At 59.0% G+C, this 24,725-nt stretch overlaps 2 protein-coding genes across 2 annotated transcripts; one reads left to right on the top strand and one right to left on the bottom strand.

The window, feature by feature from the left end:
- Bop1 (BOP1 ribosomal biogenesis factor) lies at positions 1-24,662 on the bottom strand. Its single transcript, XM_042669360.1, has 16 exons — positions 24,516-24,662; positions 20,553-20,729; positions 12,514-12,594; positions 2,962-3,116; positions 2,773-2,890; positions 2,592-2,693; positions 2,290-2,502; positions 1,892-2,053; positions 1,742-1,822; positions 1,598-1,667; positions 1,385-1,517; positions 1,123-1,303; positions 759-1,047; positions 589-673; positions 405-512; positions 1-327 (listed from the first exon to the last, which is right to left on the bottom strand). The coding sequence occupies exons 1-16, from the start codon at positions 24,618-24,620 to the stop codon at positions 174-176; spliced, it is 2,214 nt and encodes a 737-aa protein (XP_042525294.1). The 5' UTR covers positions 24,621-24,662; the 3' UTR covers positions 1-173.
- Scx (scleraxis bHLH transcription factor) lies at positions 4,468-5,894 on the top strand. Its single transcript, XM_042669361.1, has 2 exons — positions 4,468-5,015; positions 5,265-5,894. The coding sequence occupies exons 1-2, from the start codon at positions 4,470-4,472 to the stop codon at positions 5,301-5,303; spliced, it is 585 nt and encodes a 194-aa protein (XP_042525295.1). The 5' UTR covers positions 4,468-4,469; the 3' UTR covers positions 5,304-5,894.
- Positions 24,663-24,725: the final 63 nt, after the last annotated feature.

The raw sequence follows: 24,725 nt of genomic DNA, 5'->3' as shown, positions 1-24,725 counted from the left end.
CCCAGTTTTGGATCATTTATTCGGGTGAAGATTTTGCGCTGTGGCAGGGAGCTTGCTCCGGCTGCTAACCATCCCAAAAAAGCAGCAGCGGTGGGGAGAAAGGCATCTACTCAAGAACCCTGGGCACCCCCCTCCTGCCTCAGTCCAGGCCACCCAGGCGCTGGGCGGCAGCCTTAGGTGAAGAGGCGGACAGTGCCGTCTGCCCCTGAGGAGAAGACCCAGGGCTGCGTGGGGTGGAAGGCCACATCCAGGACGCCCAGGTCTCGAGCCAGCGTGTGCCCCTTGAGCACCTTGACCGGCACCAGCAGCGGATTCTGCAGCAGGTCGCTGTGGAAAGACGGGGTTAGGGCACCATGAGACACAGTGCTCCACAGAGACCCCAGGGCCGCCAGGGCAGCACTCACCTGTACACCATGCCATGGCAGACAATGACACTGCCGTCATCTGAGCCAGAGGCAAAGAGCGGGTACCGAGGGTGGAAGGCCACGGCCCGCAGCGCCTTCTTGTGGTGCCTAAGGGAGGGCTGGATTCAGAGTGGGCTCAGTGGAGAGAGGGGCCGCCGGCCGCCCCTAGCCTCCCCCAGCTCACCGCAGCACTTTATATGGCTTGGTGGAGAGATCCAGGTCGAACCACACCAGCTTGCTGTCGTAGCTGCCACAGATGATGTTGTCGCCTGTGGCCAGAGGCAGACGGGGGTCCTCACTCGACCTGCACGGCGCACCCCTCCCCCCTCACCAGTGGGGCGGCCCGCCCCTCACCTGCCGGGTGCACAGCCAGGCTGGACACCCACTTGCAGTTAGGCATCAGCTTCTTGGTAAGCTCTTGGCGCAGCAGGTGGTAAATGCGGACGCTGCGCTGAGAGGCCACCAACAGGAAGGGCCGGGTGGGGTGGAAAGCCACCCTCTGAACCTGGCCGTGGCTGCGGCGGAAGGGGCTCTGGCTACGACGCCGGCTCAGCTGGTGGATCAGCACCTGGGTGTGGCCTGGGCTGGCCAGCACCACGGCCAAGTAGTCTCCTCGCCCGTGCCAGGTTACCTGTGTCACCGGCTGCAGAACGGTGCTGGCTGACTAGCTGGCTGGGTTGCACGGACCCCGCCCTCCTCGACGCCCTCCTCCCCTTACCTTGCTGTGGCAAATACGAAGCCGCAGGCCCCACTGACACTCCTCCTCCGACGCCTCCTGCCAGCGGGCAGTCTGCAGGACGGGCTCCTCAGGGGGGGTGAAGGCACCCAGGAGCTGGTCTGTGCTGCCCACCAGCAGTCGGTCCCCCAGCGCCGGGTTTATCAGCAGCACCGTGTCGTCTCTGTGAACCAGAGCCAGATGCAGCCCCTCTGCACAGCGCCCACCCGCCAGCTGCCTCACCGAGGGCGGGTGGCAGACTCACATGGCTGCGGCCACCAAGCACACGGTGGGGTTGGGGTTCCAAGCAACGCTTCTCACCACGCCCCCCGCGGGCAGCGTCCTCATACAGCGGGCGGTGGCAACCTCCCAGAGCCGCAGTGAGCCATCATCCGATCCTGGGTAAGCAGAGAAGGCCCTCAGCATCTGCTCCTCCCACCCGGCCCCCAGCTCTGGGCTGCCCCCACCCCAGGCCCACCTGAAACCAGCCACTGGCCCCCCGGGGAGACACTGAGGCAGCGGACAAGGTCGCTGTGGCCCCTGTAGACCTGCAGAGGAGGAGCAGTGAGACAAACTGACCTCAGGGATTTGCCGCCACCCCCCCAACCGAACCCCAACTCACCAGTGCTTGGCACACAGGGAAAGGCTGCAGGTCCCTGGGTCGAGGCAGTTTGGGGATGAGGTCCTCGGGATCCACATTGACCTGCGGCAGACAGGACTTGGTCACCCCGAGCCTCCCCCCTCCCCCCCCCCGCAGGCTTCACCTACATACCCTCATCTTCCGCTGCCGTGGGCACAGGTACAAATCCAGGCAGCGCTCAAAGCGCTCTTGGATGAAGCGATCGTACGCAGGCACAGCCCGCAGACTCAGAAACTTCTGTGGCAGGAAGCTGAGCTTCCGCTCACCAGGTTCTTGCTGTGCCCATGCCATGCGCTGGGGAAGAGAAGCGAGGTGCGTGCTGGGAAGGGGGCTCAGTGGTAGAGCACCCGCCTAGCACGCATGAGACCCCGGGGTCAATTCCCAGACAGCTGCCAGTGGCACTGTGGCTCAAGGGGTAGAGCGCTGGCCTTGAGCACAGAGAGGCTTAGGGACAGCGCCCAGGCCCTGAGTTCAAGCCCCAGGACCAAAAAGACCCATGACAGGCAAGCGGGGAAGTGGTGCAGGGCTACCTCCTCTTCACTGGGCAGGTACTCAGGAGGGGGGTTGTAGGACTCTGCGTGGCCAGGCAGGGCCAGCTTGGGTGCAGGCACGTGCATCTTGTGACGCCCCAGCACAGCGCTGGGGTCCTCCTGGGCCCACAAGTCATAGAAGCGGGGGGCGGGGTCTCGGGGCCGACGAGGTTGGATCCAACCCATCTTGATGGCGTGCACCATGCGGGACACCTACACACGCACAGCCGAGGTCAGCAGGGCACCTGCCCACACAGCCCGGCTGGCCGGGGCGGCTCCAGGGCGGAGGGGACCCGGCCCACCTTCTCCTTTTCCACCAGGGATGGGATGAAGCTTCGCTTGTCAGCAGGGCGGTTGGTCACGGGGTGGATCATGAGGTCCCCGCTGAAGAAGTCCACGGCCGGCTGAGGAGACAAGCCCGGGGCTGAGGCCCCGCCCATACCCACCCGCCTCGGGCCTCGACCTCACGCCGTTCCTACCTACCTCACACGGGCTGAAGTCCACATCCCCAAACTGACCCCTCTGCAGCCGCCGCACCAGGGCCACCTGCTCGTCGGTCAGCCTCAGGTCGTGTCCGGTCGTCCGGTCCTGCACAGTGCGCCTGTGGGGTGGCTGGTCAGAGCCGCGTCCGGCCCCGGGGACCCAGGGGCCTTGCTGCAAGAGCCAACTCACCAGAAGTCTGGATCGTCCATCTTGTCCAGAAACCGGTCCAGCTCGTCCCGGGTGCGGAGGGGCTTGTAGATGCGCTTGCCATCCAGGTCGTAGCCCACGTGTGGGAAGTCCTCGTACCACGCCAGGGGGACGTTGCCCACCGTGTTCCGGATGTCCTGCGGCACGGACACCGTGTGAGCACCTGTCCCCCACCCCAGCCTCCTGAAAGCCACCGGGGCTAAGCAGAGAGGGCCAAGGGCCGGCCTCGAGGCCCCTGGACATGTGCCCCTGCTCTGGCCCTCGGGTCTGACGTGGCAAACCAACCGGCACCACCCCCCTTGCCTCCACCCCAGGCCCTCGGAGGCGCCGCAGCTTTACCTTCACATTTTCCACTGAAGTGATGCCAACCCGAGCCTCCCCCTTGTCGGATTCCTTGGCGAGGGCTCTGGGCAGCCACAGACACAGATGACCTCATCGCTCATGGGCTCCCTCCCCTGGCAGGGACCTTAGAAGTGGGCAGCTACGGAACAGCGACCAAGGAAGACCCCATCCCACCCATCCCGGGGGACACTTCTGCCCTCTGCCCCACAGGTGGCAGTCCGGGACCCCCCCCCCGCCCCCTCCCTCCCTGTGTGGTAGGCAGAGCAGCCGCATTCCGGGACACACATTCCTGGTTTCAGCCCCTGCCAGCCGCCACCCTCACTCCTCCCAGCCCGGGGACGGCTGCCCAGGCAGCCGCTTCCTGCAACAGTAGCCACCGGGGAGGGAGGCAGCAAGAACAGCAAGCATGGTTGGGCGCTGCAGCCCCCTGCAGAAGAGCCAGGCAGGACCCCGCACCTGCCTACTCCCGCCCTCCCAGCAGGCCTGCCGGACCCCCGCCAGGCCGACTCTCCTTCCTGTAGACCTGGTCTTACACAGGTGTGCCCTCCGCAAGAGCTAGCCTGGGAGTCAGCACAGCTGCTGCCCGGCCCAGAGAGGGGAGCGGGCAGGTGCAGGGTGGATGCGCTGTGCTCCCCCCCACACACACGTGCCCGCTGCGGCTGACTCCCGGGGCTGCCAGGCAGGCGGCGGGGAGGACCCAAGTGCTCCGAGAGGAAGAGACAGGGTGCGGCCAGGCACCGGTTAGCCGGGCCAGGCGTGTCCAGCCGCGGGGGAAGGGGGGGGACCTTGCTCTTGGGGCTCCGGTACCTCGGGCACTCCCACCCGCCCCCGTCCCCACGCCAGCCTGATGCTCGGGACCCCTGGGCACGGCCCCGGGCCGGCGCCGGCCCCGCTGGAGCCCGGGGGCCGGGCCGGGAGGCGGCGGCGGCGGGCCGCGGGGGAGGGGCCGCCGCTATAAAGGCGCCGCGCGCCGGCCCGCCCCAGCCCGGACGCACATGTGCTGCGCGCGCCCGGCAGCCGCCACCGCGGGGCGCAGCCGAGACCCGCGCCTGCCCCGGCCCGGCGGCCGGCGCCCGCGGGGGGCGGCATGCGCGGCGGCCGGCGGAGCTGACGGCGCGCCCGGCCCGGCCCCGGCCCCGGCCTCCGCCATGCTGCGCTCGGCGCCGCCGGGCCGCTACCTGTACCCCGAGGTGAGCCCGCTGTCGGAGGACGAGGACCGCGGCAGCGAGAGCTCGGGCTCGGACGAGAAGCCCTGCCGCGTGCACGCGGCGCGCTGCGGCCTGCAGGGCGCCCGGAGGCGCGCGGGGGCCCGGCGGGCGGGCGCGGGGCCCGGGCCGGCGGCGCGGGCGGGCCGCGAGCCGCGGCAGCGGCACACGGCGAACGCGCGCGAGCGGGACCGCACCAACAGCGTGAACACGGCCTTCACGGCGCTGCGCACGCTCATCCCCACCGAGCCCGCCGACAGGAAGCTCTCCAAGATCGAGACGCTGCGCCTGGCCTCCAGCTACATCTCGCACCTGGGCAACGTGCTGCTGGTGGGCGAGCGCGGCGACGGGCAGCCCTGCCTGGCCGGGCCCGCCTTCTTCCGCGCGCGCGCGGGCAGCCCCCCGCCGCCGGCGCCGGCGCGGGACGGCGGCGAGAACGCCCAGCCCAAGCAGATCTGCACCTTCTGCCTCAGCAACCAGAGGAAGCTGGTGAGCGGCCGCCGGCCACCTGCCCCGCGGGGGCCCCGGGCCGGGACGGCGGGGGACGCGGGCGCACTCCCGCACGCCAGCCTCTCCCAACCCCCGCCTCCTCCCCAGTCCGCGCCCGGGGCCTGCTCGCCTGGGAAACCTCATTTCACAGCGGGGCTGCACGGCAGCTGCCCCCGCGGGAGGCCGGGGAGGCCGGGCCGGGGTGGGGTCCCTGCCCAGGCCCTGACCCCCTCCCCTTACGTTCTGCAGAGTAAAGACCGAGACAGAAAGACGGCAATCCGAAGTTAGGAGGATGGCCCGCGGCCACAAGAGGTGGACGCCAGAGAGCCCACCTCAGAGCGGACCAACCAGGCCGGCCCCACGCGGGCTGCGAACAGGACCGATGGACAGGCAGACAGACAGATGGGCAGTGACTTGACTGAGTAGCCCAGCCCCACTGGAACTTTCCATGCTGGCTCTCGACCTGGGCCAACTGTTGGCATCTTGCATCTCTGATATGATAATATAAAGTCTGGAAGTTTTGTAATAATTAAAAACGAAGCAGTATCTTCCAAGTGTGGAGGCAGACTGTCCTCTGGAAGGATCTGAACCCCCATGGCTGCCCTAGGCCAAGCCTCGGAGCCCATCTTGCCCGCCTGGCCTGCCTGGGGCATCTCCCTTCCAGGGGCCGAGGCAGGCGCGCCTGAATACCTGACAGCGGCTGGGACCTGCGGGGCAGGGCGGGATGGAGGGAAGGCAGGGCAGAAGCAGGCCCCGCACCCCGAGGAGGACACAGCCAGGCACCAGTGTGCGGGTTCTAAGCGGACACAGGGTTGGACAGGCAGCAGTGCTGTCCAGCAGAGCGAGTTACCAAACTGGGGGCTGAGGCTGGGTCTGAGAGACCACATCCCACTCATCCCAACAGCACAATAGAAGGACTCCTGGCCATCAACCTCTGTCCCACCCAACTCCCCCCAAACACCTCCCTGGCCCCTAAGGAGGCTGACTTAGAACCCCACCAGGTGCTGTGCACAGCTGGCCAACCATTAAAATCCTGCAGGTGACCATGAGTTCAGTGGTGGAGGGAGCTCTGTGGGCACACTAGAGAAAAGGGCCGCCTCCCCACTGAGCCAGGCCAGCAGCCTGGCTTCCGGCGGGGGCTGAGCAGGGGATGGCCAGGAACACCAGGTGCTGGGTGGCTGGCAAGGCCCAGGCCCCCAGCCCCGGCCCCCAGCCCGGCAATGACACCTCTCCATCCCAGGGGGAGACCAGGTGCTGAGAAATATGTGGGCATCCTCACCGGGCAGAGACAAAGCTGCCCCTCCTCCGCATGGATGGGCTCCAGGGGACTACGGTGCAGGAAGCGGTGGTGTAATTTTGGAGGAAATTCTCAAAGCCAGAGCCATTAAGGCTGGGGGGGGGGGGGGGGGAGGGAGGGCTGTGTCCAATCTGATAGAAATATAACAGGATAAAAAGTCACAGCGGCAGGTTTCGTTCAGAGAGAAACCCAACCCCAAATTTCCTCCCCTTAATCCTGCAGGAGACCACAGCTGGCTGGGGGGGGGGGGGGGGCGCGGGGGCACACTGGGTTGCTGGAGGCCCCTGCTGCCCGAGACCCGGGGCTATGGCTGGGGCCTGAGGAGGCGCCCTTCCCTCCATGGTCTCTGGGCAGAGCCTTGTCCGGGCAGCAAGGTTTCTTTGACACATGTTAACTAAGGAAGCAACCTGGCACGGAGGGGCCTGCACGGGGCAGGGGGCAGCGGCCCCCACCCTCGTCCTCAAGCCAGCCCCCGCACTGGCCAGCCCCTGCATTGGCCAGCCCCGCACTGGCCTACCCGTGTCCTTCAGCGAGAGCACCACTTACCCACAGTCCTCACCTGTCCAGATCTGGACCCAACCTGAGGAGGATGGACACCAGTGGACATCCACCTCGGTGGTCAGAACGGCCTGGCCAGGGTCAGGACCGATCAGAGAAACAGACGTTGAAAAAGGCAGAGAGCAAGCCAAGCCATGTGGAAAGGGACCCCTTGGCACAGAAGCCGCCAGCCGTGGGGAAGGCCATGAAGCTAAACAGGAGCCAGAGCGATGGGGTCTCTGTGGCACCGGCACCGGTGGGCAGCACCTGGTTGAGGGCCAGTGCGAGGGAGGGCTGGCCCAGAGGAGGGCCTGGTGTGAGAGGCCAGGGAAACCCGGGAGCAGCTGCTGGGGGCTGCGCAGGTCAGAGTCTACCAAACAAGAGCTGGAGATGGGGTATCAACCAGAGCCAAATGAAAGAGACAAGGACGGACCTGGAGGCTTTGGGGCTAGAAGGCTCCCCAGGGGCCCAGATGCTTGGGGTACGGCACGCGCCCGGCCAAGGCTTCAACTGCAGGGCCTGACTCTGACGAGGCTGCAGCTTGGCCAGCCTCAGACCTGGGCAAGCAGCCCAGCCGCTCCCAAAGCTGCACCGGTAGCAGGGGCCGAGGGCCTGGCCCGACAGCCAGCAGGGGGAGGGGTGGGGAGGGGAGGGGCTGGAGGAACACTCAGTTACCCTCCACGGCTACAGATTCAAACCAGAGACCAAACCGGGGGCAGTGTGCGCCGCCCCACAGTGGCCCCACACGAGCCAGCCCATGGCTAGCCCACGCTGACGGATGGCAGGTGCTACCTGCCCGCCACAGCCAGAGCCCTGCCTCACCCTCCACCACACTGAAGAGCCACAGCACAAAGATCCAGGGCTCCCTCTGCGTGTGCCCCACAGAGACAGCTGGGAAGAAGGCCCCCGCCTCCTCCAGCCGGCACCCTGGGCCAGCAGCCACCCCTGTGAGCTGAGCTGAGCTGGGCTGGAAACGCTCGGCTCGGCCTCAGCTGTCAGCTCCCTGTCCCCAGGCTGGGGAACCAGCGGCTGGCGGCACCACATGATTCATCACCACCAGGCTGCCTGCGCGGGACCAGCCACCCCCACCCTGCTCAGCACCTGCAGGCTGCCAGGAAACACATGTGACCCCTTCAGGTCAGGCACGACACCGAGACCCCAGACCAGGTTGACTGAGGGCAGGCAGACCCGAGTCCTTCTCTGGGGGGGGGTCACCCAGCCCCAAAGACCAGCGCGTGGATGAGGCCGGGCACCCCCTCCCCTCTGCCCGGACACAGCCGCAGCCCGCTGATGTGTCGGCTGGGACTTTTCCGCTCTCGATGAGCCCCCTCCCCCTCCCCAAAGTGGCTGCAGCTGTCAGGACCACAGATTGGAACTGCAGGTACGGCGCTGGCCCGCTGCCCAACTCCCTCCCGTGTCTGTCTGCAAGAGAGGAAGCCGGCCCACCTCTGGAATCCTTCACTCTCTCCTCGTTCCGCCTCTCCCACCTGTCCCCCGGGAGCGTGGGGTCAGCTGCCTTGCTCCGTCTCTCTTCCCCGGCCCCTCTCCGATTACAATGTGGGTAGTGTTCAGTGTTGCTCAGCTCCCCCGGCACCAAACGCCCTCCTGTCTCCGAGCCCGTGGCCTTCCTGTGCGGCTGCCTCCCCCTTTTGGGATGTCTTATCTCTGTCAAAGTGCTCAGGCCCCACAGCCACCCCAGGCTCACCTGAGGCCGACGCCATCAGCGGAGACGCTGGGTCCCAGCGCTCCCAGCACAGCCTGGGTGACAGACCAGGCAGGCAGCCTCTTCCAGCCCAGGGAACTTGGAGGGGTTAGGGCCACCTTCTCACCGGGCCACCCCAGCTTCGACCAGGACACCCTCACTGCTCTGTCCCTCCCGACACCAGCTGTCTGCCTGTGAGGGGCTGGCCATCAGGGTAAGGGTCACTACTGGACGGCTGCCAGCACGTTGTCAGACAGGGAGGGCAAGCCACTCCCGCGGGGTCTCCAGGGCAGGCAGAGGCCCCCTTGTGCAGGAGGCTGCCCAGGGCCCACGTGTCCAGCCCTCTTCCTGGAGTGGATGTTTCTGGAGGTGTCCCTACTTGCAGTACCTTGTAAGCAAGGAATGGCAGAGCCATTCCTAACCCACGACTCACTTGGCCCGAGGAGGCTCACAGGGCCTGTTCTGCACCCCACTGTTTAGATACAGCTGCTGCTTCCAGTTGAGAGGGGTCCAAGACACCTCCAAAATCCCATTCTGGAGCCTTTTCCCAGCCCCGAGCACCGCCCTCAACTGGGACTCCAGTCCCCAGACTGCGACACTGCCTCATGAAGGGCCCCATCGTGCCCCCCCTGCTCCCCCGCCCCCCACGCCTGCTCTGCCCCCCAGCAAACCCTCCTCCGAGAGCCACGGGCCCAACAGCAGACAGGGCCGCTATGGCCCACCTGCAGAGGACACTTGCAGGTCGGAGGAGGCCCGCCCCCACCAGCCACTCCGGGACACTGAAGAGTCAGCGGCCTGTGCGGGCAGCTGGCTTCCTCGGTTACCCAACACACCCGCCTCTGTCAGCTAAGGTGCCAGACAGAGTGGCTCTGGGGAACCACTGGACGAGGAAGACAGCGATGATGTGCTGGGGGAGAAGCTCCACCCACCGTGCCCTTCCTGCAGGCCTGGCGAGGGCACAGGAGCAGGATGGGGACCGTGCAGAAGGGCTGTCTGTCTCCACAGCAGCTCCGCTCTGAGGCAGGCACGCAGGCTGGCCTCTGGTGGACTGCTGCCAGGGCAGCCCACAGGCCCTGGTGCCTTCCACACACAGAGCAGGGAGGGCTCTGCACGCTCCTGCTGGAAACCTGAGCCCAGGGCTCCCCTGCCAGCAACACAGGCAAGCAGCACCGAGTGAGTGCACGGGCAGGCGGAGGCCGGGGCGCAGGCGGGCGGGGGCGGCCCCGGAGGAGCAGAAGGCCGCCAGCACTGGAGGCAGCTGCCGGTTCAGTAGCTGGGAGAAGCCATTAACGGCGTTTGGCGAGAGAGCAGAGGGGATAGCAGGTTCTGGATGCAGACACGCTGGGCCGTGTCCCCGTGGGATCTGAGCTACAGCCCAGGCAGGGCGAGAGTTGCTGCAGAGCTGGCCAAGACGGCAACCCATCCCCCTGACCTGGCCCGGCCAGAGGCCTGACTACGGATGGCCTGGGGCCCATGCTCAGCAACGGGGGCAGGTTCCCCAACGTCCGCCCCGAACCCTCGCGCTGGCCACACTTCCCAGTCAGAGCAGGCAGCTGGACTGTACTTCTTCCTGACCAGGCCTCAGTTTCTCCCAGTTGCTTGACACAGAAGAGGACAGGCATCAGCCACTAACCCGCCCCTCTACCGGGCCCACCTCCCGGGGGTCCTTATGGCTGGATGAGATCACGTCTATGAGGCCCGGGTGCTGTGGGGAGGGGCGAGGTAGCCGCGTGGAGGCGGGGCAGCCGTACAACAGCAGCTCCTCAGGGGCCTTTCCCCTCCACCGCGGCCAGCAACTCACTCAGGGGCTCCACCCCCACCTCCTCAGCCCACACAAGGCTGCCTGGCTGAGATCTGAGAGAAGGACTGAGAAGGCCAAGTGAGTAGTCAGGAGCCAGTGCTCAACCAAGAGACCCTCAGTGAAGAGAGCCCACGCCCCAGGGCACCGTGGGGTCCCAAAGCCCCCGGCCCCAGCCCAGACCCCGGGAAGGCAGGCAGGGAAGAGGTGGGGGGTGAGGGCCAGGGGTGCTTCCACCCCCAGCCCAGATGGCCAGACTGGCCTCCCGGACGCGGCCTTGCTCCCGTCCCTCTCAGGTGCAGTGAAGGTCCCTGCTCCAAGGGAACAGACCCCAGCAGTCCCCTCCCAGCCCCACCTGCAGAGCTCTCCAGAGGCCCAGTGATTGGCACAGCCCACCTGGCCAGTTCTGGCACCTCCAGCTGGCCAAGGAACTCCTGAGATTCTGGCACCATGGGCTCCAACCCAAGACATGGACAGAAGGGACCGTCCCGCTGGACGTCTCGGCCAAGGTGGCCCCCACACAGCAAGTGGTGCTACAAGGGCCAGACCAGGGCCCAGCCACAGAGAGTGCAGGCGAGGCTCGGAGCCCTCACAAGCACGCCAGGCCTCACTGTCAGAGCCGCAGCAGGCAGCCCGGGGGGACCGGCTCTCCTCCCTGACCTGCCGCTCGGCTGAGGACCAGGCGGGACGCAGCCTGAGCCCCACACGCAGACGCCCTGGATGGGGCGCATCTACCCAGGCCTGGCCTCCATGCCTCCTGAAAGCTGAGCTCTGCCGCCCCCTCGAGCCACTGGGCGGCTGTGCTGGCGGAAGTTCAGGCAGATGGGCATCTGGGCTGCGGGGCTGTCACTCAGCCTGACACATGCAATAGTCATCACAGGAGGAGGAAGCGGCCCCCGCACCTCCTGCTTCCTTGCAGCCCAGCGGGGGGCTGCCCAAACCTCTCCTCGGGCACTGGACAGGAGAGCTGGGGTACCCCTCCCTGTGGACAAGCAGAACCAGGCAGGCCCTGCTCTGCAATGCCCATCCCCCGGCCCCGCGCTCCGCTTACAATCATCATCGATTTCTCAAAATACCAAATATAAAAAAGTAGCCGACAGGATGTGGCTGCCGACAGCCAGAGCCCCGGGGGGGAGGGGAGACAGGCAGGGAGCAGGGCTGTGCAGCCCCCCTCGCCACCGCGCCCGCTGCTCCGGCCAGGAAACCAATTTATTTTGTTTTGTCTCTGTTCTCTGAACGCGCAGCAGAGACTGGATCGGGCTGGCGGCCAAAGCTCCTGCAGACACTGCCAAGAGAGCTTGAAGGTGGGGAGGAAACCCGGCGGGAGGGGGTGCCTGTCTCCCCCAGCCTCCCATCAGACCCCCGATAAGCAGGCAAAAAGGGCTCCTGAGGGCCAAAGACCATCCCTGTAGGAGGCACACAAAGGCCCCCACGGCCTGAAGAGGCTCGCAGTGGCCACCGCCCTGCTGCGGGGCCAGGCGTCTCCAAGCAGGGGGCTGCTGCCAGCCGCGCTGCCCGCGTGCTCAGAGCTCCCGGCCCCTCCCAGCCTTGGTGTCGCTGCCTCCACTCTCCGGAGGACCCAGCACACCCCAGCCCCGCACACCTTCCTCTTCACACAACAGACTCCCTGAGCCAGAAAAGGGTCCTGCCCCTGCTAAGTGCTCCTGCAACTCCATCACAAGGCGGCCACGTCATGTGAGCCACTACCTGGGGAACACCAGGGCAGGGAAAGGAGGTACCCACTCCTGCCTGAGGCCCACACCCATGCCTGTGGCCTCTCCACTGATCAGAAGCCTGGGTCTGCTCCTGACACCCCAACAGAGACAGGAGGAGCACATTCCCGGGAGCACCCAGGGTCATAGACACCTGTCCAGTGGACAGAGCCACAGCCCATCTCCCCCCACCCGACACACTGATGACAGACATGTGCTGCTCCAGTCATGTGTCTCAGACCCCACAATCACTCTTCCAGATGGGGCAGGCCCCAGCCAGGACGCCCACTCAGGCCAGCGGGCCTGCGCCTTCACAAGGCCCCGGCTCCCTCTACCCGGGGCAGCAAGCACAGCAGCAGGACACTCCAGTATACCCTAGGGCAGCCCTGGCCACAGAGCAGCCAGCCCAAGGTGCCACCTGGCCTGGAGGACCTCCCACCCTGCACGCCTACCTCCTCATCAGAGCTGTCTTCCGCATACTCATCCCCCTTCGGTGAGCTCACTGCCTCTGTTGTCGGGCAAGGGGCGCCAGCCTGCGGACCAAGGAGAATGAGTTAGCTCAGGGGCACATGACATGATCCTGGACATCAGGCTGTGCTAGCACACAGCCTAACCCTCGGCTTGAGAACTGCTTCCCCAACGCAGAGGCCTGAAACCTATGTAAGACACCCCCCGTGACTGAGCAGCTCCACTCCAGCCCCAGGCTTTGGCCTAACCCAGAGACTAGCCCTCAGCAGACCTCTGAAGGCCTCTGCTGTTGTGCCCAGTACCACAGTCCCTGCCTGCGGCTTTTCCCTCATAGGCTATACAGCCTCTGCCTTCTGGCAGCCCTGGTACCAGACTGGAAAGAAGACCACCCTAGAGCAATTTGCAGTCAAGCCTTGTTGAAGACCAACATTCCCACTCTTCTGCCCCCACACTGCGAACACCACCAGCAGCTACAGGGCCCCTGGTCTAGGGCCTGAGGCCAGCCCAGATCCAACAGAAGAGACAGACCTGGGGTCCAGGACAAGGCCAAGGGGAGAGGGCAAGGGAGCAACGCAGGGGCAGCACTACCTGGGACAAGTTCCAGGGCGGGGGGGGGGCCTGCCAGGGGCCAACATGGCCAAGCAACCTCGAGTCAGAGAGAACCCCTTCCAGCCTGCTGGCAAGAGCTCTAAACCCACAGAATACCTAGAGCCCACCCCCATGGCCACCACCCTACTCCTGGCACTCTCCCGCCGTGGTGGCCATGACCCTAGGCTAACCCTGTCCACTGGGTCAGAGCGGGCACCACCGAAGACTTACACACCAGCCTGGAAAACAGATTCTCCCTGACTGGGGAAGCGGATGCTCCAACCAGATCGGATTTACTGGTGGAACCAGGGCTGATGGGAAAAACAGGCCCACCTCTCACCCCCGGGGGCAATAAAGAGCCTGGAGCAGGAACCCCAGCGCGGCGCCCCCGCCTGAAGCCCTGCTCCCTCCTGCCCAGGCCGGGGCCAAGGCCCACTCTTCCTCTCGCCTGTTTTTTCCTTCAATAGAAAGAGGGATAGGAGACTAAGTCTTTCTGCAGGCCAGAAACAAGGTAGGATTCAGTTTCCACATCTTCCCCATCTCTAGCTCCCCTGCTGACTGTCGAAAGTGGGTCAGCTCAGCCTGGCAGGGGACGCACAAAGGGTGAGCCTGGAGTGCCTCGCAGGCCAGGGGGCAGCCCCCACCCCTTTACACGACAGCCCCTGCTCCAGCAGCAGCAACCAGGAAGCACAGTGGCCCTGGCCGGCCGTGGAGGCCCAGCGTGTCAGTCAGGGCCGTGGCCTCACTCAGTGTGGCCTCAGACAGTGCTCCCTGGTTCCCAGACCTCTTCCGGGGGTTCCCGGGGCCTGTTTTCACAGGCACTGTGCCTGAAAGTTACAGAGTGCCCACACATCATGAGCAGAGACTGAGGAAGATGAGAGACCTGATGGGTGCTGGTGGCACACACCTATAGTGTTAGCCACTCAAGAGGCTGAGATCTGAGGATCCCAGTTTGAAGCTAGCCCAGGTAGAAAAATCCCTGAGAGGGGGAAAGAAAGGATAGTAGGAGAACAAGGAAAGGGGTAACAATGCTCAAAAAAATGTATACTCAATGCCTTACTCATGTAACTGTAACCACTCCTACAGCATCTTTACAGTAAAATAAAATTAAAAAAAAAAAAAAAAAGAGAAATCCCTGAGACTCTTATCTCCCATTAACGAGCAAAGAGCCAGAAGTATAGATGTGACTCAACTGGTAGTGTGCTAGTTTTGAGTTAAAAAGTGAAGCAAGAGGGGCTGGGAAGGTGGCTCAGTGGTAGAGTGCTTGCCTCCCATGCAGAGGCCCTGGGTTTGATTCCTCAGCACCACATACACAGAAAAAGCCAGAAGTGGTGCTGTGGCTCAAACAGTAGAGTGCTAGCCTTGAGCTGAAGAGCTGAAAGACAGTGCCCAGGCCCAGAGTTCAGCCCCCACAACCGATAAAAAGAAAAAAAAAAGTGAAGCAAAAGCATAAGGCTCTGAGTGCAAGTACTGGCACAGAGAGAAAAAATAAACACGAACATAAAAAGATGACAGGTTTGTCATTCTGTACACTCCTGAGGTTCCAGTGTTGGGCAGAGCGGGGCTGTCTGCACAGCAGTGTAGACAGGGGTCAGACACAGGCAGATCCTTAACAAGGATGGGTTTCTCTAAGGGCAGTGTTTGGGGTTTCCCAGATAAATGTGTTCGTCTCAGCACCCAAGATTCCAAACTGTAACATCCTACCCATACTCAACTGATGCGGGGACAGGTGGTGTCCACCAGAGGGCAGCACCGACACCATACTCAGGCCCAAGTCTAGCTCACTCTGCGGGGAGGTGTTCCCTATGCTTAGACAGAGTAAGGGGCAGATCTGTTTTTTTTTGTTGTCTGAGACAAGGTTGAGAAGGAGGCACCCACAAGGTCTTGCTAAGTAGCCCAGTCTGACCTTAAACTTACTACATCCAGAGTACTGAGATTGCACGGTTCAAAGCCTACGCCACATGCCTAGTCCAACCATTCAAAGAAAGTCTAGGGGCTGAGAAGGAGGCTCAGTGGTAGAGCGCTTGCCTTGCATGCTCAAGGCCCTGGGTTCGACTCCTCAGCACCACATAAGCAAAAAGAAAAAAGCCGGAAGTGGCGCTATGGCTCAAGTGGTAGAGCGCTAGCCTTGAGCTGAAGAGCTGAGGGACAGCACCCAGGCCTAAAAAAAGACCCCCCCCCAAAAAAAGAAAGTCTAGAGACAAATGCTCTCCAGTTAGGTATTGAATGTTATTTTAAACCTTATTAACAAGTCCAGCCAGGCACCAGGCACCAGTGGCTCACGCCTGTAATCCTACTACTCAGGAGGCCAAGATCTGAGGATCATAGTTCAAAGCCAGTCCAGGCAGGAAAGGCCCTGAGACTCTTATCTCCAATAAACCACCAGAAAACTGGAAGTGGTGCCGTGGCTCAAGTGGTAGAGCACTGGGCTTGAGCTGAAGAGCTGAGGGACAGCGCCCAGGCCAGAGTGCAAGCCCCACAACCAACAAAAAATAAAATAAAATAACAAGTCAGCTAAAACACAGACAATGGATGCAGGTGCACGACCTTATCGAAGATGCTTTCTCCTCTGGGAGCAGATCTTCAGAGCTGTGGAAGGTGTGCTGCTCATGCCTGGACCTGTGTAAACACAAGACCTCAGGAGGCTGAGGTCTAAGGATCAATGTAAGGCCAGATACCATGAAAATATTACAGGAAGGAGTAGGGGAAACACTAGGGGTCCTAATCACGGAACAAAACTTCCTAAGATCCAGAACAACAACAAATCAAAGGATGAAATAAATGGGATTGATTCAAACTGAAGAGCTTCTACACAGCAAAGGACATAGCTAACAAGATAAACAGATAGCCCAGAGTGGAAGATTTTACCAGCTATGCCATCAGACAAGAGCCTCATATCTAAAATATACTTAGATCTCAAAAATTAAACCCCTCAAATTAACCCTCAAAAACTCAATAACCAGCCAGGTGCCCAGTGGCTCACGCCTGTAATCCTAGCTACTTACGAGGCTGAGATCTGAGGATCACGGTTCAAAGCCAGCCCAGTCAGGAAAATCCATGAGACTCTTATCTCCAATAAACCACCGTGGCTCAAGCGGTAGAGTGCTTGACTTGAGCTGAAGAGCTGAGAGATAATGCCCAAGCTCACAGTTCAAGCCCCACAACCGACAAAAAAAAAAAAATTCTACACTTCCATCAGGAAGAATGACAAGTAGTAGAGCGCTCGCCTTAAGCCAAAAGGAGCTCAAGGGACAGCGTCCAGGTCTAGGTTTTGAGCCCTAAGACCAGCAAAAAACAACAAGCCAGGCGGTGGTGGCTCATGCCTGTAATCCCAGCTACTCAGGAGGCTGAGATCTGATGATCACGGTTCAAAGCCAGCCCAGCCCGGGCAGGAAAGTCCTTGAGACTCTTATCTCTAATAAACCACTAGAAAACCGGAAGTGGCACTGTGGCTCAAGCAGTAGAGCGCTCGCCTTGAGCTGAAGGCCTTGAGCTGAAGAGCGCAGGGATAGCGCCCAAGGCCAGAGTTCAAGCCCCGCGACCAACCAAAAAAAAAGAAGAAGAAAAAATGTACTCATTACCTGACTTGGGTAACTGTAACCCTTCTGTGCATCACCTCTACAATAAGATTTAAAAAAAAAAAGCAAGAGTTGAGAGGCACTGACTTTAAGCCACAGGATCAGCACCAAAAACCAAGTCATGGCTGTGAATCTTTGCACCTCTTTCCTCACCACCCCCAAGGGCCGTCATGCAAACTGCCTGGCCCCTCATACGGAGTTCGAGGGCCACTCAGCTTTACCCAGTGTGCAGGACCACTTACTTCAGAGCGGGACGTGCTGTTCTCACTAGAACCCCCAGAAGCAGCAGAACAGACAGGACCTAGTGACCATTTTTCCTGAGCAGATACCAGAGCCCTATGGAACACCCATCCCTACCCACGAGACACTCGAGGGCCCCGCATCCTGCCTGAAAGTTGACCTCTGTACATGGCTGACACTGCAGTGCTGTGTGACGGGGGGAAAGTTAGTTGCTGCCTGTCTCAGGGGCTAAGAAGATGGGTGTAGACCACGGAAGAAGTCAAGGTGAGAACAGCCAGCCAGGCACCGCCTCACACGCCTAGACGCTTGCGTCCCCTCTGCAGCTGCCTGTCACCTCCAACCCAACAGCACCCGTGTGTGACACTCCCCTTCAGGAACTCATAACAACACCTCAGTCAAGTCCAGGACTCTGAAGACATCTACCGCCCCCCAGAGCTCTGCTGAGACCCAAAGAGATCCTCCGGCCAGAGATGGCATTAAACACCAGGAACACACACAACTCTTCTTTGTCTTTCATTCTTCAAAATAGCACGCAGGCAGCAATATGAACAGACAGAAACTCGGACTTGAGCACAAAAGAACAAAAAACAAAACAAAACAAGCCTCTCATATAAGCTATGAGTAGATCATAGAGCATGTTTGTACTTTTAGCGCTCCAGAGGCTGAGGTCGGGTGGCTAGGGGCCAGTTAAGGTGTCCAGCCACTGGAAACACTATGGTTCTATAAAGAACCACAGTAGCAAGTCAACAGTTAGTAGGTGACATTATAATGAGAAGCACAAGGACTTTACCTTGTCTACTAGGTAAGGAAAAAGCTGTCTACTCCCAAAAATCATATATACTTGTAATCCTAGCTACTCGGGAGGCTGAGGAATGCAGTTCAAAACCAGCTCAGGCAGAAAAGTCCCCGTGACGACTCTTATCTCCAATTAACCACTCAAAAACTGGAAATGAGCAAAAAGAACAAGGACAGCACCCAGGCCAAGTTCATGCCCCATGACTAACAGAAAAAATAAAAAAATAAAAAACATCACCAAGACCACACATAAATAAAAATAAATAACAGGGCTGGGAATGTGGCTTACTGTTAAAGTGTGCTGACCTAGCATGCATGAAGCCTTGGATTCGATTCCTCAGAACCACATACACAGAAAAGGCCAGAAGTGGTGCTGTGGCTCAAGTGGTAGAGTGCTAGCCTTGAGCAAAAGAAGCTTGGGGACACTGCCTAGAACTGTTCAAGCTGGCAAAAAAAAAATTAACAAATAACAAGTAAGTAGCAAATAACAAAACTGCTTACAGCTAGTAGGAAGGGTGCCATCCATGGCTATACACCTACCACCAGCAGGCTAGATCTAAGACAGTAAGCAGAGAGGCACAGATGAAGAGTCCCACAAGCCCAACACACCCACCACAGACAAGGACATGCCCATGTCCCTCTCAACTTCGCAAGCCCATTCCCACGCCTCATTCCTACCCACTTATCAGCCCCCAAGTACCATGCTCGCCCAAGGCCTCCTGCCAGCAGCCAGGCGAAAATCTTAGAGGGGCAACCTTAGCCCCCTGTACTCTGATAGCATCTCCCAAAGCACCAGGGCGCCAGCCTCCTGCAACAGTGAAGCAGTGAAGATTTGTTTTCTTGTGCCAGTCCTGAGGCTTGAACTCAGAGCCTGGCACTTGTCCCTGAGCTGCTTTTGCTCAAGGCTAGCACTCTACCACTTGAGCCACGCTAGATTTATGGTTGTTAACTGGAGATAAGTCTCACTGATGTTACTGCCTGGGCTGGCTTTGAATTATAATCCTTAGCTCTCACGGATTACAGGTGTAAGCAGCCAGTGAAGACCGGTCAAATGAAGCTAAAGTTTGGGGTAACCTGTTACAAGTGACAGATAACTGACACAGACAAACAGCACAGGGTTCCTGGTCCAGCAACTCAGCCCAGCCTCGCAAGGGTGAGTCTAGTTTTGCTGATAGAAGATGCCCTAAATAAGGACATTTTTACTGGGCATGTGTGCTGTGGACATGAACACAGCAAGAGGCCAGGCAGCACACTAGGTGTCAGGGGAAAGCCCTAGATGAGGAGAGGGAGGTTAAGCTGTTTAGTCCATCACAGAAAAGTAGTCTCATTATGTAGTGGGCTCCAGCAGACACTGCTCACTTAAGAGACCCACAACATAGCCTGTTGTGGAGTGTGACGTGGCAACCAAGCCATCACAGGACAGACCCCAAGGCCTGGACATAAGTTGGAAGAAGATCACAGGCACATACCTTTTCAGGGTGTGGGACACCCAGGATGTCAGGCCAGGCTCATGAGAAACCAAGAACATTCAGGAGGCAGTACTGGCCAACAGACTGCGACACAGCAGCCAGCACGGCAGGCCACAGAGTAGGCAACAGCCTCAGAGGTGGAGGTATAACTGGGACTTTCTCTCCTGTCAACCCCTTACTCTGAGCCTGGGAACCCAGAGCTCTGAAAGCCTCCTTAACCTGTTGCTACTAAAGCATCCCTGGGGCAGAGGGGCAGATAGATGGGGGCTACATTTAACAGAGCAGACCCAGTAAAGTCCAGTCACAGGAACCTGAGCAGAGAGCCCGATGGGACAAACCAACACAGAGTTCTGGAATACAAGGGATGCCCAGGGAGAACCCAAGGCCCAAGAGAAGATGCATCTTCTACTAGGCTCCACCAAACACCCTCTTGTACCTGAGGTACATGCATATATCACTTCAAAGACTTGCATTAAGAAGGAAAGTTCGCTGGGCACTGGTGGCTCACGCCTGTAATCCTAGCTACTCAGGAGGCTGAGATCTGAGGATCGAGGTTCAAAGCCAGCCCGGGCAGGAAAGACCGTGAGACTCCTATCTCCAATAAACCACCAGAAAAACCGCAAGTGGCGCTGTAGCTCAAGTGGTAGACCACTTGCCTTCAGCTGAAGAGCTGAGGGACAGCGCCCAGGCTCAGAGTTCAAGCCCCATGACCGACAAAAAAAAAAAAAAAAAAAAAGAAGGAAAGTTGAAATACTTAAATGTATGGATCTTTAATTCTAAAATGGGTAAAAGGCCCAGGAAGATATACAATAAGCTATTAACTATACTTGTGAATTCAGAATAAGGACAACAAATAGCAACTTCTATACTTTATAAAATGCTACTGATGCAATATCTAAATCATTTTTCAAGGAAGGCTTATAGCTGGGAGTCAACGGCTTGCACCTGTCATCCTAGCTACTCAGGAGGCTGAGATCTGAGGACTGTGGACCAAAGGGAAGTCCATGATTCTCATTCCTAATTGCCAAAAAAAGCCAGAAGAGGCATTATGGCTAAAGTGGTAGAAGGCTAGCCTTGAGCAGAAGTTCAGGGCAGTGCCCATGCACTGAGTTCAAGCCCCAGGACTGGCACCGAAAAAGAAAAAAAAACTTTAAAAAAGGTAGAGAGATAGGGGCTTGGAATGTGGCCTAGTGGTAGAGTGTTTGCCTAGCATGCACGAGGCCCTGGGTTCAATCTGAACACCACATAAACAGAAAAAGCCGGAAGAGGCGCTGTGTTTCAAATGGTTGAGCGCTCGCCTTGCGCTGAAGAGCTGAGGGACAGCGCCCAGGCCCGGGGCTCAGGCCCACCCACCTGCTCCCCAGAGGTCTCTTCCATCCCTCTGTGGCTGGCTCCATCTTCTCCTTCACTGCTGTCCTCACCACAGTCACTGCTGGAATCTTCTAGGCCTGAGAACACACTCTCTTCGCTGTCAGAGAGGCCGGAGTCACTTCCATCACCATGGCTGGGAGCAGAGCCACACAGGAAAGGAAGCTGCAAAGAAACCTAATGTTAGTAACTGCTACCCATAGGCTTGTCCTGCAGGCACCCGGAGCAGCTGACCAGACACTGTACAGCCAACCTCTAGTTACAAGCCTCCACCTCCACTAAAACCATCTGCCCCACCCGGGCCTTCCTCATCTTCCTCCGGTTATGACAGCTTGACTGCAATCCTCAGGACACCTTGTACCCAGTGTCACATGAGGGAGGGCCTTTTCAAGGACACAACTCCTTTTCAGAGCCCAGTCCTGACTGTACCACCAAAACCAACTCTCCTCCGTCGACACACTCCAAATCCTACCCTGGCACTCACGGTTCCCAGAGCTGGAAGGGCCAGGGTGGCAGGGCAGGGGCCCAAAGAGGATCACTACCCCTGAGGGCTTCTACCACCATAGCAGCCTCCACACCCAAAGAGACTGGGGCCCATCATGATAGGTAGGCTGGAAAACAAGAGTAATGGAAGTAATGTGAACTTTTTCAGCCCAGCTGACTAGACACCATTTCATGCCTAACTCTACAAGATATAAAAAGCGCTGTAGATACATAAACTGGGGGGGAGGGGAGGGTTCCCCCACACTGATGCTGGGGCTTGAATTCAGGACCTGGATGCTATCACTAAGGATGGTGCTCTATCACTTAGGACACAGCCCCACTTCCAGCTTTTGGTGGTTAATTAGAGATCAGTCTTTCACAGAATTTCCTACCTGGGCTGGCTTCAAATCATTATTCTCAGATATTAGCCTCCTAATTTTATTTTTTTTGGTTGGGCATGGGGCTTGAACTCTGTGCCTGGTGGTGTCCCTCTGTTCTTCAGCTCAAGGCTGGCACTCTATCACTTTAGCTACAGCTCCCTTCCAGTTTTCTGGTGGTTTATTGGAGGTAAGTCTCACAGCCTTTCCTGCCCAGGCTGGCTTTGAACCATGATCCTCAGATCTGTCTCCTGAGTAGCTAGGATTATAGAAGTGAGCCATCAGCACCCAGCTCTAAGTAGATTTTGTTAAATTATTTTATAGGTGATATACAGGAGTTACCTTTACATACATCAGATAAGAAGTACATCTCCGGGGCTGGGAAGGTGGCTCTGTGGTAGAGCGCTTGCCCTGCATCCCTGAGGCCCTGGGTTCGATTCCTCAGCACCACATAAACAGAAAAAAAAAAAGCCGGAAGTGGCGCTGTGGCGCAAGTGGTAAAGCGCTCGCCTTGAGCTGAAGAGCTGAGGGCAGCGCCCAGGCCCAGAGTTCAGACCCCACGACCGACAAAAAAAAAAAAAAAAGTGCATCTCCTTCCTTTGCGTAGTATCATCCCTTCCCTCATCCTCTCCCATTCTCTCCCTCCCATCTCCGTCCACAAGTTGCAGGGTTATCTTCATCCAAGCCCAGTGCACGGAGTGAGCCCGGCGCTGCGCTTCTCACCCGCTTTCCGCCGCCTCACTTGTCCTCCCCCACCTTCCCTCAGATGTGCACACATACATGGTGTATGAAGAATCCAGAGTCAGCCAAAAATGAAAAGACAAATTAAGAAAAAGTCCTTTCTTTGGAGTTTGTTTCAGTGTGTATATTACTGTATATGCGTATGAAGAGGCTCTTGGGCGTCACAACTTGGTGGTTTTCTCCTAAGACTATCCTCTTTTGGTCTCGCTGTATATGGGTGTCTAGAATCCTGTGTAATTTATCATATCCCCTTGCATTTTAAATCTAACTTCCACATAGCAGGGAGAACGTGCACCATTTCTCTCCTTGATCTTGGCCTACCTCGCTCAACATGTGTTCTAGTTCCATCCATTTCTCTGCGAATGGCATTATTTTACTCTTTCTACAGGCTGTGTAAAATTCCATTGTGTATAGGTACCACATATTTTGGATCCACTCATCTGTTGTTGGGCATTTGGGCTGTTTCCATATCTTGGCTATTGTGAACCGTGTGGCAATGAACATGGATGTGCAGGTGTAGATGCCTAGGAGTGGTATGGCTGGGTCATGGGAAAGGTATGTTTAGTTTGAGGAACGGCCAGACTGCTCTCCAGAGTGGTTTTATTAGTTTACATTCCCACCAGCAGTGCAGCAGGGTTCCTTTTTTCCTCCACCTGTCCACAAGCATTTGTTGTTGTCCGAATTCAGAATAGTAGCCAGTCTAACTTGGGTAAAATGGTATGTTTTTGGTTTGCATTTCCTTTAAGGCCAGGGATGATAAGCATTTCCTTGTGTGTTCTTTGCCATTCTTACCTCTTCTTCTGAAAAGTCTCTCCTTAGCTCCCTTGCCCATTTACTGATTGGCTTATTAGATTTGGGAGGGGTTAGTTTCTTGAACTCCCGGTATATATTGGATATTTGGCCTTCGTCTGATGTACTGATGGCAAAGATGGTTTCCCAATTGGTTGGCTGTCTTTCTACTTCAGTAGCTATGTTTCTAGTGGTGCACAAACTTTTTTTATTTTCATGTAGTCCCATTTGTCGTGTCTCTCTCTTATCTGTTGTGCCCCTGGGACTCTCTATTCAGGAAGTTCCTACCTGTGCCTAAGTTCTCTTACTCTGTCTTGCAGTTGTTTCAGAGTTTTGTGGCTGATGTTGAGGTCTTTAATCCATTTTGAGCTGATGCTAGTGCATGGTCACAAGCAGGGATCCACTTTTAGTTTTTTGCATGTGGCTGCCCAGTTTTCCCAAAACCAGTAGTTGAAGAGGCTATGTTTTTTCTGAGTAAATTTAAGTCACCAGTGCCTGTCCTGTCCTTGGCTTCTGAAAAGTGCAACAAGAAGTTGAAAGCTGAGGAAGCATGTGAGTGCAGAACTTTTTTTTTTCTTTTTTGCCAGTCCTGGTCCCTGAGCTTTTTTGCTCAAGGCTAGCACTCTATTGCTCCAGCCCCAGCACCAGTTCTGGCTTTTTCTGTGTATGTGATGCTGAGGAATTGAACCCAGGGCTTCAAGCATGTTAGGCAAGTACTGTACCACTGAGCCACCTTCCCAGGCTGAAAGCAGAGTTCTTTTTTTTTCTTTTTTGTTGGTCGTGTGAACTCTAGGCCTGGTCACTGTCCCTCAGCTCTTCAGCTCAAGGCGAGCGCTCTACCGCTTGAGCCACAGCACCACTCCCGGTTTTCTAGTGGTTTATTGGAGATTAGGGACTTTCCTACCCAGGCTGGCTTTGAACCGTGATCCTCAGATCTCAGCCTCCTGAGTAGCTAGGATGACAGGCAGGCGTGAGCCAGCGGCGCCTGGCCTGAAAGCAGAATTCTTGATGTCACTCTTTGTCTAACAGTTTACAGGTGTCATCTAATTCTACATCCTGCATTGCCAACTAGTTCATAGGACCCAACCTACTTTCCGCAGAAGTGACTTTCGCATTCACCACTCACGACTTACATCCAATATCCAATTTCCAGTTACACATTAAAATAGCGAGCAAACGGTCAGTCACGAACAGCGCAGGGCCCAGTACTCAGAGTGGCCGGCTAGCTCTCGGCCCACCAGCCTGAGCGTCCAAACGACGAGCAATCGGCGTGGCAGGCCGCGGTGCGTCCGCCGATTCGCGGCGCCCACACCGCGCCTGGCCCGCGTCGGGGCGGCCGGGGCCCCGCGGGGCCGCAGGCCCGGCGCCGCCTCCGGCTTCTCCGCCCTCGGCCGCGCTCGAGCCGGAGGAGAGCGCCCGCACCCCCGCGCTCCCCGCCGCGGCCGGGCGTCCGCGAGGCTCGGGCGATGCGCGGGCGCGCGCCCGCTGACAGGCGGCCCGGCCCCGGCGCCCGCCACGTGCGCGCCCGGCCCTCGCGGACCCGTCCCCGCCACCCCGCGGTCACCTCCTCCGGTGGCGGCTCACGCTCGGGCTCGTGCTCCGGACGCCGCTTCCTGGGCTGCGCTCCGGACGCCTTGCGCTCTGGACCCTGCGGCCCCGCCATGCTGCGCCGCGCGCCGGCTCCACACAGATCGCCGCTTCCGGCAGCGAGCGCGCCGCGTGCGCCGGCCCGGGCCCGCCCAGCCCGGCCCCGATTGGTGGATGGCGG

Source organism: Dipodomys spectabilis, unplaced genomic scaffold (genome assembly GCF_019054845.1).
Source record: "Dipodomys spectabilis isolate Male_0828 unplaced genomic scaffold, ASM1905484v1 ptg000495l, whole genome shotgun sequence".
In the NCBI taxonomy this organism is placed as follows: Eukaryota; Metazoa; Chordata; class Mammalia; order Rodentia; family Heteromyidae; genus Dipodomys; species Dipodomys spectabilis.
Note: the sequence above shows the minus strand (reverse complement) of the source record. Positions and strands in the feature narration are given on the sequence as shown.

Bases quoted from the DNA above. Each gene is read 5' to 3' on its own strand.
- Scx (XM_042669361.1), top strand. From the start codon at position 4,470: ATGCTGCGCTCGGCGCCGCCGGGCCGCTACCTGTACCCCGAGGTGAGC. The intron at 5,016-5,264 runs GTGAGCGGCCGC...TACGTTCTGCAG, and splicing joins TCAGCAACCAGAGGAAGCTG to AGTAAAGACCGAGACAGAAA.
- Bop1 (XM_042669360.1), bottom strand. From the start codon at position 24,620: ATGGCGGGGCCGCAGGGTCCAGAGCGCAAGGCGTCCGGAGCGCAGCCC. The intron at 1,668-1,741 runs GTGAGTTGGGGT...CCTCCTCTGCAG, and splicing joins TCCCTGTGTGCCAAGCACTG to GTCTACAGGGGCCACAGCGA. The intron at 674-758 runs GTGAGGGGCGGG...CTCTGGCCACAG, and splicing joins CCTGGCTGTGCACCCGGCAG to GCGACAACATCATCTGTGGC.